Source organism: Aquarana catesbeiana, linkage group LG03 (genome assembly GCF_042186555.1).
Source record: "Aquarana catesbeiana isolate 2022-GZ linkage group LG03, ASM4218655v1, whole genome shotgun sequence".
Classification (NCBI taxonomy): Eukaryota; Metazoa; Chordata; class Amphibia; order Anura; family Ranidae; genus Aquarana; species Aquarana catesbeiana.
Genome location: NC_133326.1, coordinates 605,329,735 through 605,346,163, shown reverse-complemented (window position 1 = coordinate 605,346,163; position 16,429 = coordinate 605,329,735). Strand labels below are relative to the sequence as shown.

Here is a 16,429-nt window from a genome sequence, read left to right as displayed (position 1 = left end):
TTTTAAAGTGATAATAATAAAAATCAACCTTTATAATATATTTTTTGTTATCTTTGGTTGCCTTTTAAAAGTCCAATTTAAAGAGATATTTTAATATTTTACATTTGTCCCTCGTTTTGGTCTGATCTATAGAGTTGTATATAAAATGCACTTTTTATCTTTCAAAGTGTTTTCCAGTGATAAACCTTTCATCCAATTTCTAATTTGCTGCATTTGTAAATTTCAAAAGTCAGTATAACGGAACAGTAGTGGTAAAAATAGCACTTGTGGGTTTAACTAATCATTTTTTTGTATAATCCTCCTTTAAGGATGTGTGGCAGGACGTGTGTCCTATACCTACATACTTTTGCTAATAGGTGTCCCTCATTCCCATCTCAAAAAGTTGTGAGGTATGTATACATATATATATATACATATATATATATATATATTGTACATACATACACACACACACACATCAAAAATAGCTCTTTTCCCCCTTTCTATAAGTGATCACATACCCTCCGTTCTCAGCTACATAAGGAGCCCAGGGAGGAGAAACAGCAGTACACTGATCTTCCCAGTAAATACTGGCTGTGCAGGGGGGCTTGCCAGGACAAGTCTGATTATTGAAGCAGAGAAGGCTGAGTTCTCAGCACAGCTAGAGAACAGACTGCACTGTGCTCTCATGCCTAGTGTGGTCAGTTTTTAATAGGAAATCAGAGGAACTGGCAGAAACTCCAGGGTTTTCACACATAGGAAGCAATACAAGGAGAACAGGGTACTTTTTCAAACACGTACATGGTACAATAGGAACATATCAGGAATATGAAATGTTGGGTTTACATATTCTTTAAGTGGTATTAACCAAACTGTAGGCATCTAGCTAAACACAGCCCTTAGGCTGGCCATACACATTTCGAATCACAGCTGGTTCAACAGGAAATGGACGAGATTCAAACCATTAATGAGCAGGTTGAATGGGCCTTGATTGATCGATCAACTTGGGTACAACAAGCCTGCTGGATTCTCCTACAATTATTGCTAGCGGCTGCAACCGATGGTTGCACGAAAGAAATTTCCTTTGTGTGTTGGCCTGCCTTAGAACCTCTGCCTAATCCAATAGATAAAGGATTTGTTAGTTCTTCCAATAATGTAGTAATGTTTGGAACCACATTATTTAGCAAAGACAATGATGTGAATTGCAAGATGAAGGCGTTAAGATATTAGTCGTATGCAAAGGCTCAAGCTGGGTTAGTCTGACATGAAGTCCAAAGACTATTTATATATTGTACATAATTAAGTAGCATGATTAGATTAGAGCAGTTACTATGCACAGAGTTGACAGGGCTGTCTTAGGAGATAACTGGTGAGTTAGGGTGTGAACCAGAGATAGCACTAAGGTGAAGGAAGAACATAGAATAACCAAGATAAGATACAAATATCAAGGTCACAGCAAAGGTTCTCAGGTCGCATGCTTTGGGATTATACTACTCTTGCCTAGGCAGAATAAAAGCTCATATACATATGTATATTTTACATGGGTCTGAGAAGCTTCATCGTATGCTCAAGCTGACAGACAGCACAATAAAGATTTAGAAGTGTTGTAAATGGTTTCCCCACATTCAATTCGCATGACAAGAGGTTGTGACCGGCTCTCAATGGAGTTGGTTCACACATCTCCAGGGCGGCTGCGGAGCGCACCGCAGAAGGGTCCTGTGTGTTTTTGGCTCTGTTTCAGGCCCGAATTCAGGCACAAATTCGGACCTGATTCTCCCCTGAAACGGAGAACAGGGATGCACCAGACCCCCTCCTGTGAGCCGCTCCTCAAACAGTGTGAACCCAGCCTAAAGGATAAGTTCACCTTTTGTAACATGTTACATTTTACACCCATATTCAGGGTGTAACATGCAACATGTTACAAATGTACCGGCCCCCGAACCCCCCCGATCCCCTGTTTTGGCAGTTGGGATCTTCTCCCCCCTCCCTGCAATGATCTAAAGAAAACTCTCTTTCTCTCTCTTTCCTCCTCGAGAAATAGTATACTACTTTATGGAGGGTAAAAGGTACCACAATAACCAACGACTCGATGGGTTTATTTTGTGTTCATTGGATAGTGGGTATTGATGTCAAGTAAAATTAAGGTGATGTCCTGGAATGTGAGAGATTTGGGGGACAGGAATAAAAGACAAGCAGTATTGAAGTCAATAGAATTTCATAAACCAGCAATAGTATGTTTGCAGTAGACCCACCTGGGGAGCGAAGATATCATATTGTTTGGTACATCTAGATATAGGTGTTAATATCATGCCACCTACTCTACATACTCTCGAGGAGTAAGTGTTTTGATCTCTAGCTCCCTTCGATTCTCATGCAAGCAGAGTATCAAAGATGGTTGTTATTTAATGCTTCTATGTACTTTGGATGACAAAAAAATCTTTCTGGTGAATTTTTATTTCCCCCCTCCCAATAAAGATGACATATTAAAGATAGTGTTTTAAAAAAATGGCCGGATCTCCCAATCTTAATGATGGGAGTTTTTAATAATGTATTAAATGAGGAGGAAGATAAACAGAGCACCATAAAGACCAACAGGAGAGGAAATATAACTGGATTTGCTAGCCAAATACAGGAGATGGGATTGGTAGATGTGTGGAGACTTAGATATCCATTAAGTAGAGAATATTCATGTTGTTCAAGTGCCTATGGGTTGCTATCAAGAATTGATTTGGCCTTGGGGAATGTTTTCTCCCTTGGCTAGATTCAATTCAATATGGGCTAAGGGGTGGGTCTTTCTGATCATTCTCCTTTGGTTTTGTCTCTGGGGGTGGGGGAGCAATTGCCACGCCCACCATAGAAAGTTAATCCATAGTGGTTGTCTTTGATTCCAGAAAAGAATCAAATTGAACTATTGCTGTCTGGATTCTTTTGTGATCATAAGAACTCCACCTCCCTGGTAGTAGTATGGGACACTATGAAAGCCTATCTACAAGGCCTGATAATTAAAGAAATTTCTAACATTAAGAGACCGACAAGGCAATGAGAGGAAGAAGTAATGCAAAGAGTGCATCAGGTAGAGCAGGAGTTCATACTGGACCCCACGGAAGACAAAAGGTTAGCCTGGCAGGAAGCTCAGAAAATATATAGAAATCTATCCTTAGCGAAAGCGCAGAAAATATATAGAAATCTATCCTTAGCGAAAGGGCAGAATAGTAGATTTTTTCTAAGTCCAAAACATTATGAAATGGGGGAGCAGGTAGGCCATATGTCAAGTGATAGCTCGTAACCAAAATGGTCCGTCAGGTATGGCAAAGATTGAGAAATAATCAAACAATAGTGGAGATCTCTCCCTTGGCGCTCACGGCAAAAATACCAATACCAATATCAAACGCTGCTACTATAATAAAAATACAATATATCAAAAATATGTCTAAATTAAAATAGTTAAACATTAATAGCGCTAGTATAGTCAGAAAGTCTTTTACATTGATACACAGTCCACTTTGAAAGTGAAAGTAGCAAAATGTGGAATAAAAGATAGTCCACTCAAACAGAAAGGAATTAAAAATGTGTTGCAGATTATTGATCCGGACGAATTGCCATCATATAATCAGCAATCCCTGCATCTCTCCATCTGTATATTGCTCATCACATGCAAGAAAATAAGGGGGCACATAGCGTAATCCAGTATTTGGAAGGTATGTTTATTGCTTGTGACGAGCAATGTACAGATGGAGAGATGCAGGAATTGCTGATTACAGCTACCTAACACCCATGCACTAACCCAGCAATATTGGATGGAGACACGCAGTGTTTTGCTGATAACAACTACCTAGAGATATGCATCAAACCCAGTAATATCTGGTAAGTGAATTTTCTTTGGGGGATTATTACACAAGCATTGTGGTGATAGCGATTCGTCTGGATCAATAAACTGCAACAAATTTCTAATGCCTTTCTGTTTGAGCGGACTATCTTTTATTCCACATTTTGCTACTTTTACTGTCAAATTGGACTGTGTATCAATTTAAAAGACGGTCCGTCAGGTATAGCTGCTATTAAAAATATAAATGGAGTGATAGTATATGATACAAGTAGTATTCAAAGTACATTTGTTGATTTTTATACTCTACTTTATGAGTCTGGGACTCCAAATGTAACAAATCAAAATAAACAATTTTTAGATAAATTAGATGTTCCTAAACTTAAATTAAAAGAAAGAGAACTTTTGGATAATCCTATAACTCTGGAAGAGTTGAAGGAAGCAGTGGCACAAGCTCAGAATATCCAGGAATGGACAGACTACCTTCTGAAATCTATAAAAAATATGGCCAGATCCTACTCCCAGAACTTTTGGAAGTATTAAATGAGGCATAGAATACACAAGAACGTCCTAAATCAATGCAAGAAACAATAATTATAGTGATTTTCAAACCAGGTAAAGATCCGTTAAAACCAGAATCCTATCACCCTATCTCTCTTTTATTTCTGACGCCAAGATCTTAGCTAGGGTACTTGCAAATAAGTTATCTAACTATATTAATACTTTGATTCATAAGGATCAAACAGAGTTTATCCCTACAAGAGCAGCATTAATAAATATTCATAGACTTTTTTAAAATATGCAGTTACCTGTGAATAATGGAGGCACGAGTGCCATATTGTGCCTGGATGCCCAGAGGGCCTTTGATAGGGTGGAATGGGAATATTTATGGACTGCACTTACTGCTTTTGGTATTGGTCTGGGATTTTTATACTGGCTGAAACTGCTGTACAAGGATCCAAAGGCAAGGTTGAGAATCAATAATACTTTGTCCCCATTTTTTTCATTATCTAGAGGGACTCTAGGACTCTGCTCTGGGAGTAGAGCCTCTGGCCATTACCATAAGACAGTCTGAAGGGATAGTTGGGTTTCGCCATTCAGGAAGGGAAGATAAAATAGGACACTTGTCTCTACGTTTGGGCAATTTTTGGGTTTTCAGATTAATTGGGAGAATTATGTCTAAATTAAAATAGTTAAACATTAATAGCGCTAGTATAGTCAGAAAGTCTTTTACATTGATACACAGTCCACTTTGAAAGTGAAAGTAGCAAAATGTGGAATAAAAGATAGTCCACTCAAACAGAAAGGAATTAAAAATGTGTTGCAGATTATTGATCCGGACGAATTGCCATCATATAATCAGCAATCCCTGCATCTCTCCATCTGTATATTGCTCATCACATGCAAGAAAATAAGGGGGCACATAGCGTAATCCAGTATTTGGAAGGTATGTTTATTGCTTGTGACGAGCAATGTACAGATGGAGAGATGCAGGAATTGCTGATTACAGCTACCTAACACCCACGCACTAACCCAGCAATATTGGATGGAGACACGCAGTGTTTTGCTGATAACAACTACCTAGAGATATGCATCAAACCCAGTAATATCTGGTAAGTGAATTTTCTTTGGGGGATTATTACACAAGCATTGTGGTGATAGCGATTCGTCTGGATCAATAAACTGCAACAAATTTCTAATGCCTTTCTGTTTGAGCGGACTATCTTTTATTCCACATTTTGCTACTTTTACTGTCAAATTGGACTGTGTATCAATTTAAAAGACGGTCCGTCAGGTATAGCTGCTATTAAAAATATAAATGGAGTGATAGTATATGATACAAGTAGTATTCAAAGTACATTTGTTGATTTTTATACTCTACTTTATGAGTCTGGGACTCCAAATGTAACAAATCAAAATAAACAATTTTTAGATAAATTAGATGTTCCTAAACTTAAATTAAAAGAAAGAGAACTTTTGGATAATCCTATAACTCTGGAAGAGTTGAAGGAAGCAGTGGCACAAGCTCAGAATATCCAGGAATGGACAGACTACCTTCTGAAATCTATAAAAAATATGGCCAGATCCTACTCCCAGAACTTTTGGAAGTATTAAATGAGGCATAGAATACACAAGAACGTCCTAAATCAATGCAAGAAACAATAATTATAGTGATTTTCAAACCAGGTAAAGATCCGTTAAAACCAGAATCCTATCACCCTATCTCTCTTTTATTTCTGACGCCAAGATCTTAGCTAGGGTACTTGCAAATAAGTTATCTAACTATATTAATACTTTGATTCATAAGGATCAAACAGAGTTTATCCCTACAAGAGCAGCATTAATAAATATTCATAGACTTTTTTAAAATATGCAGTTACCTGTGAATAATGGAGGCACGAGTGCCATATTGTGCCTGGACGCCCAGAGGGCCTTTGATAGGGTGGAATGGGAATATTTATGGACTGCACTTACTGCTTTTGGTATTGGTCTGGGATTTTTATACTGGCTGAAACTGCTGTACAAGGATCCAAAGGCAAGGTTGAGAATCAATAATACTATCTAGAGGGACTCTAGGACTCTGCTCTGGGAGTAGAGCCTCTGGCCATTACCATAAGACAGTCTGAAGGGATAGTTGGGTTTCGCCATTCAGGAAGGGAAGATAAAATAGGACACTTGTCTCTACGTTTGGGCAATTTTTGGGTTTTCAGATTAATTGGGAGAAATCAATATTGATGCCATTAGATGATATGGAAATTTCTTTACCAGAGCAAGCCTTGCAAATTTAAATGAAACACACAGTTAAATACTTGGGGATTGAGGTAACCCAAAATGTAAAGGATTATATTAATGTGAATCTTAAACCATTATTGCTTAAATTTAAGGATAAATGCCAGAGATGGTGTGAACTTCCACTGACAGTGATTGGTAGAGCGAATCTCATTAAAATGATCTGGACTCCGCAGTTAACCTATATCCTTCATAATTCCCCTAACTAACCACCCTAATGTTAGCTAAAGATGCAGGGGGGCTTGCTATCCCACATGTTAAAAGCCCACATGTTAAAGTTGCTAGCCTTGCAACTACAGCAATTTTCTGGTTGGACGGAAATTTCGGATCCTGATCCTATACAGGGTCTGTTATTGCTGTTATGTAGGGAATACCCATTGGTCTCCTTACTGAAGACAAGAAATTTGGGAGGGGATAAAGGGTTCTTACTTTCGATAAAGTATGGCAAGAAATGAAAAATATTACCAACATTACGGGTTATACATGTTATACCCCAATATGGAATAATGCAAATTGTAAGGAACTGCGGAAACTGGAAGGGTTTGATTAATGGCAAAAAAAGGGTTAAGATTTTTAGAGCAGCTACTTCAGAATAATAGCTTAAAATCCTTTATTTAAATAATGGATGAATATGAAATTCCAAAACAGAGGTTTTTTCAATACCTCCAGATTAGACACGCCTTACAGCTTAGACACACCTTATTAATAAATCGAATATAATATCATTATTGGATGTCAAGGGGCATAAGCAAGGTCTTATATCACGATTATACGGGGTACTGTATAATACGTTTCAAGCTTCGGTAGATATTCCCTCAAGAGCTCAAGGGCTCAATGGGCACAAGACCTGGTACCAATATAAGATGACCATCTATCGTTGTCCGCTACGCAAAAATTAACACAATTATTTATCTTACATCGTCATATCATACTCCAGAGAAATTATTTAAATGGAAACCGTAGAGATTCTTCTCTTTGTCCTCAATGTGTGGGAGGACTTGCAAACCTAATCCACATGTTAAGGAGATGTCCCAAAGTCCATCGATATTGGCAGGGGGTAATCGAGACTATTAATAGCTTGTTCGGAAAAAAATTGCCACTAGAACCTGGCATCTGTTTGTTAAATATGACAGCGGAATCTAGAATTCTGAACTGTGCTTATATTATAGTAGGAAGTCTATTTTCAGGCTCGTAAGTTAATAGCACAAAAATGGATTTCAGTATACCCACCAACAGTGGAGGAATGAAGAACACAAATAAGGGAAACTTTGTTAAAAGAGAAATATACTTTTCTACATCGAGGCTGCTCAGGGAAGTTTGAGACAATATTATATGTGTATTTAGGATCGTATTTGGGAAGTGTGTATGTATTGTGTTGTTTTTTTGTACAAAAAATACTAATAAAAATCTACTGGATTTAAAAAAAGAAAATGTGGCCGTGCTGGGCTCTGTCCGCTCGGCCGTGTCATTCATTCACAGTGTTCTGTGAATGAATGAACTACAACTACCGACAACCTTTGCAGCTTCCGGCTTGTAGTTCTCAATTAACTAATAAGGCACTGATGAGTGCTCTGGTAGTTCACTGATTCTTCCCATCAGTGTGAAACTGCCGGCCCATACGATGTACAGGCAGACAGCTCACACTGACAGTCTGCAGGAGCCCTGCATGGCATCAGCGATTTCCAGGCTGCAAAAAAATAATTGTAATTGCAATTTACCTACAAAAAAAATGTGCATTTTTTTTTTTTTTAAAAAGGTGAATTTATCCTTTAATGTCTAACTCCCTGAGAGTATAATTCCCAGCTGCGCAACCTTCTCTCTCTTTGCATCCTCCATCATTGCTGAAGTTCAGAAAAACTGAGATCTAAAAAGAGGCTAATAATAAAGTGAAACCAGTAGTTTATGAAAAAAAAAACTTGGCAATTCTTTATGATATGTGTTTTTGCAAAAATGTCAGCCAATTAGAGTTTAAATCTTGTTTAATGTGATCTAGAGCAAGGCATCACGGGCATGTTTTGTGTTCCTTATACCAATTCTGCTATTGTAACAACTAAATTGCAGTTAATTTCTGTTAATTTTGGTAAAACAAAACACTAAGAGATAGTATAAGTATACCCCTGCTTGGTTACCCTCATCTTGGAGGTGGACAGAAGACTTACCGTGTAGAATAGTCAGTGGCATACTGTATCTTCTGCGTCATCGAATTATTATCACAGCCTGAACTGGAACAAATGCCATTAATTCCAGCTACGCTGGAGAAGTTGTAACCAGAAGTTGTGACAAAGTATGTGGGCACTCCAACTTCAAAATACTCATTGAGAGCTTTTAAATAATCCACCATATAGGAATCCTAGGAAAAGGTAATTAAAGCATTCAGTATATAATAGGATGTACAAATAAGGACCTGAGCTTTTCTTAGGCAGGACAAGGCAACAGATTAATTTAATCCTTCCCAGGTGCTTAGATTTACCCTTCTCTTGCTTCTCAAACCTCATTTAAGACTACCCTGTAACAAAGCAATAAATATTTTTCCACAGAATTTGTACAGTCTTGAGCAGCTACATGCCCTTGTTTAGGTGGGCAACCAGGGGGCAGTAAAACTCTGGCTCAACTGCATGCTTTTACCACCCACTGGCTGCATGTCTAAACGTGCCCTAAGACACTTCAGTACATTTACTGAAGGTGAAAACATCAACAAAACACATCAACTTTCAGCATTGGTCATAGTCTCAGGAGGGAACCCTAATTATTGCAATGTCATTAGGATATAATAGAAGGATTCATATAACACTATGACCATAAAGATACAAAATGTTTGCATGTTATATATGTAATGTTTTACATGCCCACGGGGCTTTAAATGAGGCATAATACAAAAGTCATAAAATATCAATTTATTCTACAAGGATTTGACACATACAGTATAAGTATAAAGTACACATAAAAGATGTTTGGCATACCAAGCCAATGAGTTATACGTAACAATGTATAATGTACATCAAGCTGGTATATTTTCAAGGACATGCTTTAAATAAAAAAGATGATTGCAATATAGCAGAGGAATGCATCTTGTAACTTGACCCATTTTGTGAATACTTTCACTTCTTCAGGAGTAGAAGCCTCCAACAACAGAACTCTCTAAAACTAGTTAGGAACTTGATAAAACATAGCGCCTCCAAATGATGACCGCTGCTCAGTGTCTGATACAGGAGTAATGGAAGGTAAAAAGCGTTTTGTGAATACTTTCATTTCTTCAGGAGTAGATATCTCCAACAACAGAACTCTATAAAACCAGCTTGAAACTTGATACAACATAGTGCCTCCAAATGGCGACCGCTGCTCAGTGTCTGATACGGGAGTAGTGGAAGGGGACCAAGACACCCAATGGGAAAACCAATGAGGTGGCACAAGAAAGTTCATGGCTGTGGTAAAATAATTCAAAAGTACCAAAAACCAACCTTGTGTTTGCAAAAGTGAGTGATGATTCTCCAACCAAACAGATCATGATCTCAAAGGAAAAGAAGATCATAATCTGTTTGGTTGGAGAATCATCACTCACCTTTGCAAACACAAGGTTGGTTTTTGGTACTTTGGCATTATTTTACTACAGCCATGAACTCTCTTGTGCTACCTCACTGGTCTTCCCATTGGGTGTCTTGGTCCCCTTCCAGTACTCCCGTATCAGACACTGAGCATCGGTCGCCATTTGGAGACGCTATGTTGTATCAAGTTTCAAGCTGGTTTTATAGAGTTCTGTTGTTGGAGATATCTACTCCTAAAGAAGTGAAAGTATTCACAAAACGCTTTGAGTTACAAGATTCATTCCTCTCCCATATTGCAATCATCTTGGTTATGTACAGCATGTACTTAAAAATATACTAACTTGATGTACATTATATATTGTTACGTGTAACCCATCGGCTTGATATGCCAAACATCTTTTATGTGTACTTTATACATTTATGTGTCAAATCTTTGTACAATAAATTGATATTTTAGCACTTTTGTATTATGCCTCACTTAAATTCCCATGGGCGAATATTGGTTGTGTGTATGGAATTTGGCAGGTATTTATGGACAACAATCTCCTTGTTCCATCATGCCATAAATAAGCCTCATGGTTCTAGTTTTATTCACATTGAAGAAATGTCACCAAGAAGAAAAAATATTATTAAGTAATAGGTACCAGAGGTACAGACAGCTCCTGATTCAGACCCACACGAGAATACATCATAAAGTACGTCCCACAGCAAAACAGGAAGATGAACACCACTATCTGAGGAGACAAAAGACATTAAGGAGACACTTTAGCCAAAAAGTCAAAATATGGGAAACTATTGCCTGATGTTAAAGTTCATGATTCTATCACCATCCACATGATATACAGTATACTTAAAGTGGAACTAAATTCCCCCATGTTTTTTTTCTCTCTTTTAACTCTCTTGCCTATATTGCTGGTTTATCTTCCAAATACATACGCACCCGCACAGCAAATTCAGCATTGTCTTTCTGTGAATCGATGTTTGGGTAACATAACAAAGGTCCTGTGCCAGCATCTTGGTCCTCTTCAGCTGGCTGCCTCTTCCTTGTTCAGGTTGATGTGCCAGGCCAGCCCTATGACTGCTCTGTGTCCCTGGTTCTGCAGCCACCTGGGAGGATGTGAGTATCCCAGAGAATGTGAGATGTGAGTATCCCAGGAGGATGCAGGACTAGGGACACGTCATTCTGGCCTAGGCCAGAAAGGTGGTGGGGGAAAGAGAGCCACAACAAAGATAAAAAAAATGATACAAACATATACAAAAAAAAAAAAAACACATTTGTGATTGCAGAGGGAAGAGGGTGTAAAAAAAGCAAACAAAATTTTTAGAGGTAGAGTGTGACGGAACGGCCTGGCACTCTGATTAGGTGCTTCCACCAATAACAGTGCAAGGAATGACTGTTTGAAACTCAGACACATATTTTTTACCCCACAGGAGGACAGTCCCCTCCTGATCACATTACCTTAACAATACAAACTTTAAACAGGAATATAATTAACATAGCTATGGGACAGCCAACATACACATCATGCTAATCCACTTCTAGCAACTAATAGTTGACAGTGATTTAATTAACCAATAAGCTAATCAACATGTAACATTCCACAATGGTTCAATAAGGTACAGTGATCACAATATTAATCACTTGTTCAAGAGATGAGCAGATTGACAGAAACATTAGGTGACTTATTTATGACAATTAACAATGAGAAAAAGACACCTAGGAGGCACACTATGGGAGGCACCTAGTTACAATAAGCACATTATAGCAGGAGACCCCAGACAGGTGGCTTTGAGCTGATGACATTAACATCTGCTATGAGTCTCACAGTATGAAGCAGTCATTGCTGGTTTGGGCCTAGAGACTCCAAATATGTATATGGGTCCTCCAGTTCCCAGAGTCTGTGTGTTTTGGAGAGACATGGACTTGAATCCAAAGTAACAATACTCCAAGGGTCCTCCAGGCACACACCTCCCAAAGAACAGTGCTGCCTTAAAAGCCAGGGCCCATAGTTAGTAGGCAAGAGGCTAGCCTGCAGTCCCCTCCAAAAGCCTCTGTCCAGCTTGAGCAGGGGTCTCAAACTGGCGGCCCTCCAGCTGTTGTGAAACTACAAGTCCCATCATGCCTCTGCCTTTGGAAGTCATACTTGTAACTGTCAGCCTTGCAATGCCTCGTGGGACTTGTAGTTTCACAACAGCTGGAGGGCCACCAGTTTGAGACCCCTGAGCTTGAGTCTGTCAAATAGAGTTCTCCTTTAAAGTGGTTGTAAACCCTTACCTATACCCAGTGAAGTTACTGGCCTCAGTTGATAAACAGGGATTAAACAAATTCTCCTATGTTGTCCCTGTGTATTTGCAGCCATTTGTCCTGTACATTTTTGTAAATTTCAGAGTTTAAAAAGGATTTTTCACAGACTCACAAAGCAGGAGTGAGCAGTTGCGCACAGGAACACAGCTGAAGCTGCCAATCACATACTATATGCTTGAGGTTTCTTCCCTGTCACCTTTTTACCTCTTGGTGTCAGGAAAACTTGTTGGAAGTGACTCATGCTGATAGCAGAGGAAAGAGACAGCAGAGAGAAATGTAATTTAGGCAGACCATACATTATGTATTTTTTTTACCTTCATCCACAGGTTGAAGGAAAGAAAATTGCTTAATTTTCCCATCAACACAGTCAGTGTCAGAATCCCTCCTGCAGCGCTGTAGTGTTCTGTCGACAGAGTGCCTTTCCGGGAGCTACAGCCACCGGCAATAATAAGGCAACAAAAATCACAGAAAGGCTGGTTGTACTGAAGTCGATCAATAGATAGACTTCAGTACAATCAGCTTGCCCATAGATCAATTAAAATTCAATTGGTTCCTGCCAAACAGGCCAAATTTGGATCTGTCTATGGCTGGCTTTAATGCTTTGGAGAAAGGCAAGTAAACACTATAGAAATATGTGCTTTGTTCAGATTTTATGTCTGAGGCTGACAGCCATTTTAACCCCTTCCCACCGACGCCTCCCGGCCCTTTAAGAGTTCTAAATGCCAGGAGGCGGAGGTGGGCATTCAGGTCATGTGACCGCAGTGATTGGCTCTCACAGCGGTCACATGATTGGAAAGCTTCGATCGCAAGTATGCATCGGGAGTTTTCCAGTGCCCGCCAGTGACTGTCCTGGGAGCGCGCGTGCTCTCAGCACAGTTTCATATTTACACAAGGCTGCATATATGCGTGACGGCCCACTCACCAAGAGGCTGCATATGTGTGTTTGGCCAGCAGCAAGAGGTTAAACTAAGCCCGTGTCTCTAATGCACACCAGGCCTATTGGCGTTTAGGACCAGATTATGTGCAACTCAACAAATAACGAAATGATGTTTGTGTACTGACACCACTATGGACATCAGAATAGCATTAGAAGCCAGTCGTAAGCTGTGTTTTGAATGCAGAATTTTACAGAGGCAGTGGATGACAGTCCATTTTAGGTACACCAACCCTTCTGGCAAACACCAGAGTGCCCAGATGAACCGTTTAGACCAGGGGTCTCCAAACTTTCTAAGCAAAGGGCCAATTTACTGTCCTTCAGACTTTATGGGGGTCGGACTGTAGCCATCGGGAGTACAACATGTCCCAGCATCAGTGGGAGTACACAATCCCCCATCATTGGTTTCAGTGGGAGGAGTTGGCCCCATCATTGTTGTCATTGGGCCCCATCATTGGTGTCATTAGGAGGAATTGTGTCCCATCATTGTTGCCATTGGGCCCCATTGTTGGTGTCATTGGGAAGAATTGTGCTCCTCTATTTATATCATTGGTAGGAACTGTTCCCCATTGTTGATGTCATGGGTAGGAATCGTGCCCTATTGTTGGTGTCATTGGGAGGAATTGTGCCCCATCATTGTTGTCATTGGGCCCTATTTTTGGTGTCATTGAGAGGAACTGTACACCATCATTGTTGTCATTGGGCCCCATTGCTGGTGTCATTGGGAGGAATTGTCATTGGGCCCCATTGTTGGTGTCATTGGGATGAATCATGCCCTATTATTTATATCATTGTAGGAGCTGTGCCCAAATGTTGATGCCATTGGTAGGAAGTGTGCCCTATTGTTGGTGTCATTGGAAATAATTGTGGCCCATTGTTGGTGTCATTGGAAGGAATTGTGCCCCATTGTTGGTGGCATTGGGAGGAACCATGCCCCATTGTTGGTGTCATTGGAAGGAAATTTCCCCATTGTTGAGGTAATTGGGAGGAAGTGTACTCTTCATTGGCATCAGTGAATAAAATAGTGCCCCAACGGCCGGATAAAAGCAAGCAAAGAACCATATCCAGCCCCTGGGCTGCAGTTTGGAGACCACTGGTTTAGACCCTTGACTATTTTTTCTTAGAACAAGATCCCATCTGTGAGCCTGTAATTATTTGTTTAACAGCCTCACTTCTGCTCCTTGACATATGTATAGATTCTGCCTGAATTGTGTGTTCTGTTTAAATACATACCCTTCTCAAAATCAGTGAATACATAAACATAAGACTAGATTCAAATCACAGAAAGTATTAGTTTGGGCCAATTGCAAGGCAGGACAGTTAAAATAGCTTGTGATCCTGTGATTAATAGATAGACCCATGTGCAATTGAAAATATAATAGGCAGATAATACGAATTTTATGTAAGAATATATAAGAGATAATGGATTTATGGGAAGATCTACTCACCACTATAACTCGGCTGAAGGGGTTAAGTAAGATGGGGCAATACACCTTCTGCATGAACCACACTAACCACCCTTCAGATTTCTTGTTGGGCTTCTCACTCTTGCTCTTGATACAACAACAAATGTCAAATCTTGAGCTCTGAAGAACAAGCAAACGTGGATCAGGACCCCAGATGACAGGGGAACATAATGTAAAAAGATTTATAGGTAGAGGATCCTGGAAGACATTTTCTCCAACCCAACCACAGACCCAAGAACCTAACTTTACCTCCTGTCGTTTCATGTCCATAGACACAAGAGCTACAAACATGGAGATCTGAAGCAGGAAATCAAACAGGATAGCCAGGGCCGCATTCAGTGCAAATGTACGAACAGCAGGCATCTGTGTGAGCGCACCTATGGCAAGGACAGACACACATTAGAAATAAAGTTTTACTGTAACTTGCTTTTTTGTGTGTACAGTGATTATTGTGGTCTATAAATATTAAAGCTGAACTCTGGTCACAAAAACTCTTATTTATATATACTCCTTAATATCCAAAAAGGATATAAATCCACTTTGTGTCTAACTCAGATATTGCCTTGTAAAAGTAGCAGCGACATCAATGTGCTGTACATAGTCTGTGCAAAGAGCAGAGTTATGGGAGGGACCCAAATGCTCCACCCACTACAGGCTGCCTGCAGAAAACTACAGGAGGAGGCGGAGACAAGACCGATCAACTTGCACAGAGTTAGAGAGCAGCAGTGACCGGTCTTTATTACAGGAAGCTCCTGCAGAGAGGTAGAGTTTCACACTGGATTACTGCACAGATATAGAAGGAATCCACAAAGAACACCAAAATTCAATTCAATATACACGACTCTTGTATTTAGACAATATTTGTTTATCCCAGGGTTTGGCTTTAAAGTGGCACTAAACAATATCCTTATTCTCCAAAAATAATCCATACACAACCACTACTAAATGGCCCTGTATTCTATTTTTGTTTACATTTTTTCTTACTATTTATCTGCCTCCTTGTTATATCTCCAAAACCTTTCCTTTCCAGCCTCAGCTCTGTTTGTTTGTAGTGAGCAGTGCATGTTAGTTGGGCTCTATGCACACTACACATCCCATAGTTCATGGTATCTAGCCCATCTCAGGAGCTCGCAAAGAGGTCTATGGGTCTCCATACAGTGGGGACCATGGAGAACAAACATAGCCACCCTCTAGGAGGAAGTTAAAAAAAAAAAAAACTGAAACAGAAATTTGGAGATTCAGAAGAGGCTGAGAGCAATAAAAGGTAAATTTTCAAGAATACATGCTTAAAATTGAATTTAATAAATAGGCCTATTTAACTAAGACAATTATATGTGCGTGTTTATTTTGCTGTGTCAGAGGGAGAAGTGTGCTTTGGTACATGATACAGTGCTGTGGACCTTTCCGGTAAATATTTGCCAATGGGGACTTTGTTTGAAGTTCACTTGTTGCCTACATACAGATACTTAATGATGTCATTCAGTCCAACTGAGTTGGGATTTTTTTACAAATATTGTTTTGTTACCTAATATGGCTATTTTCCTGGTGTGTTCGCAGAACGGCATTTATGGAACTGAGATTTTGGCACCC

At 39.6% G+C, this 16,429-nt stretch overlaps 1 protein-coding gene across 1 annotated transcript in view; it reads right to left on the bottom strand.

Annotated features, from left to right (window-relative positions):
* Positions 1–16,429, bottom strand: part of NPC1L1 (NPC1 like intracellular cholesterol transporter 1) — a 79,866-nt gene that overhangs the window by 44,081 nt on the left and 19,356 nt on the right. Inside the window, exons 9-12 of the mRNA XM_073622184.1 lie at positions 15,089–15,216; positions 14,822–14,959; positions 10,779–10,868; positions 8,752–8,942 (exon numbers count right to left, since the gene is read on the bottom strand). Of these exons, the coding sequence (XP_073478285.1) occupies positions 8,752–8,942; positions 10,779–10,868; positions 14,822–14,959; positions 15,089–15,216 (547 nt within the window). The remainder of the gene's footprint in view (positions 1–8,751; positions 8,943–10,778; positions 10,869–14,821; positions 14,960–15,088; positions 15,217–16,429) is intronic.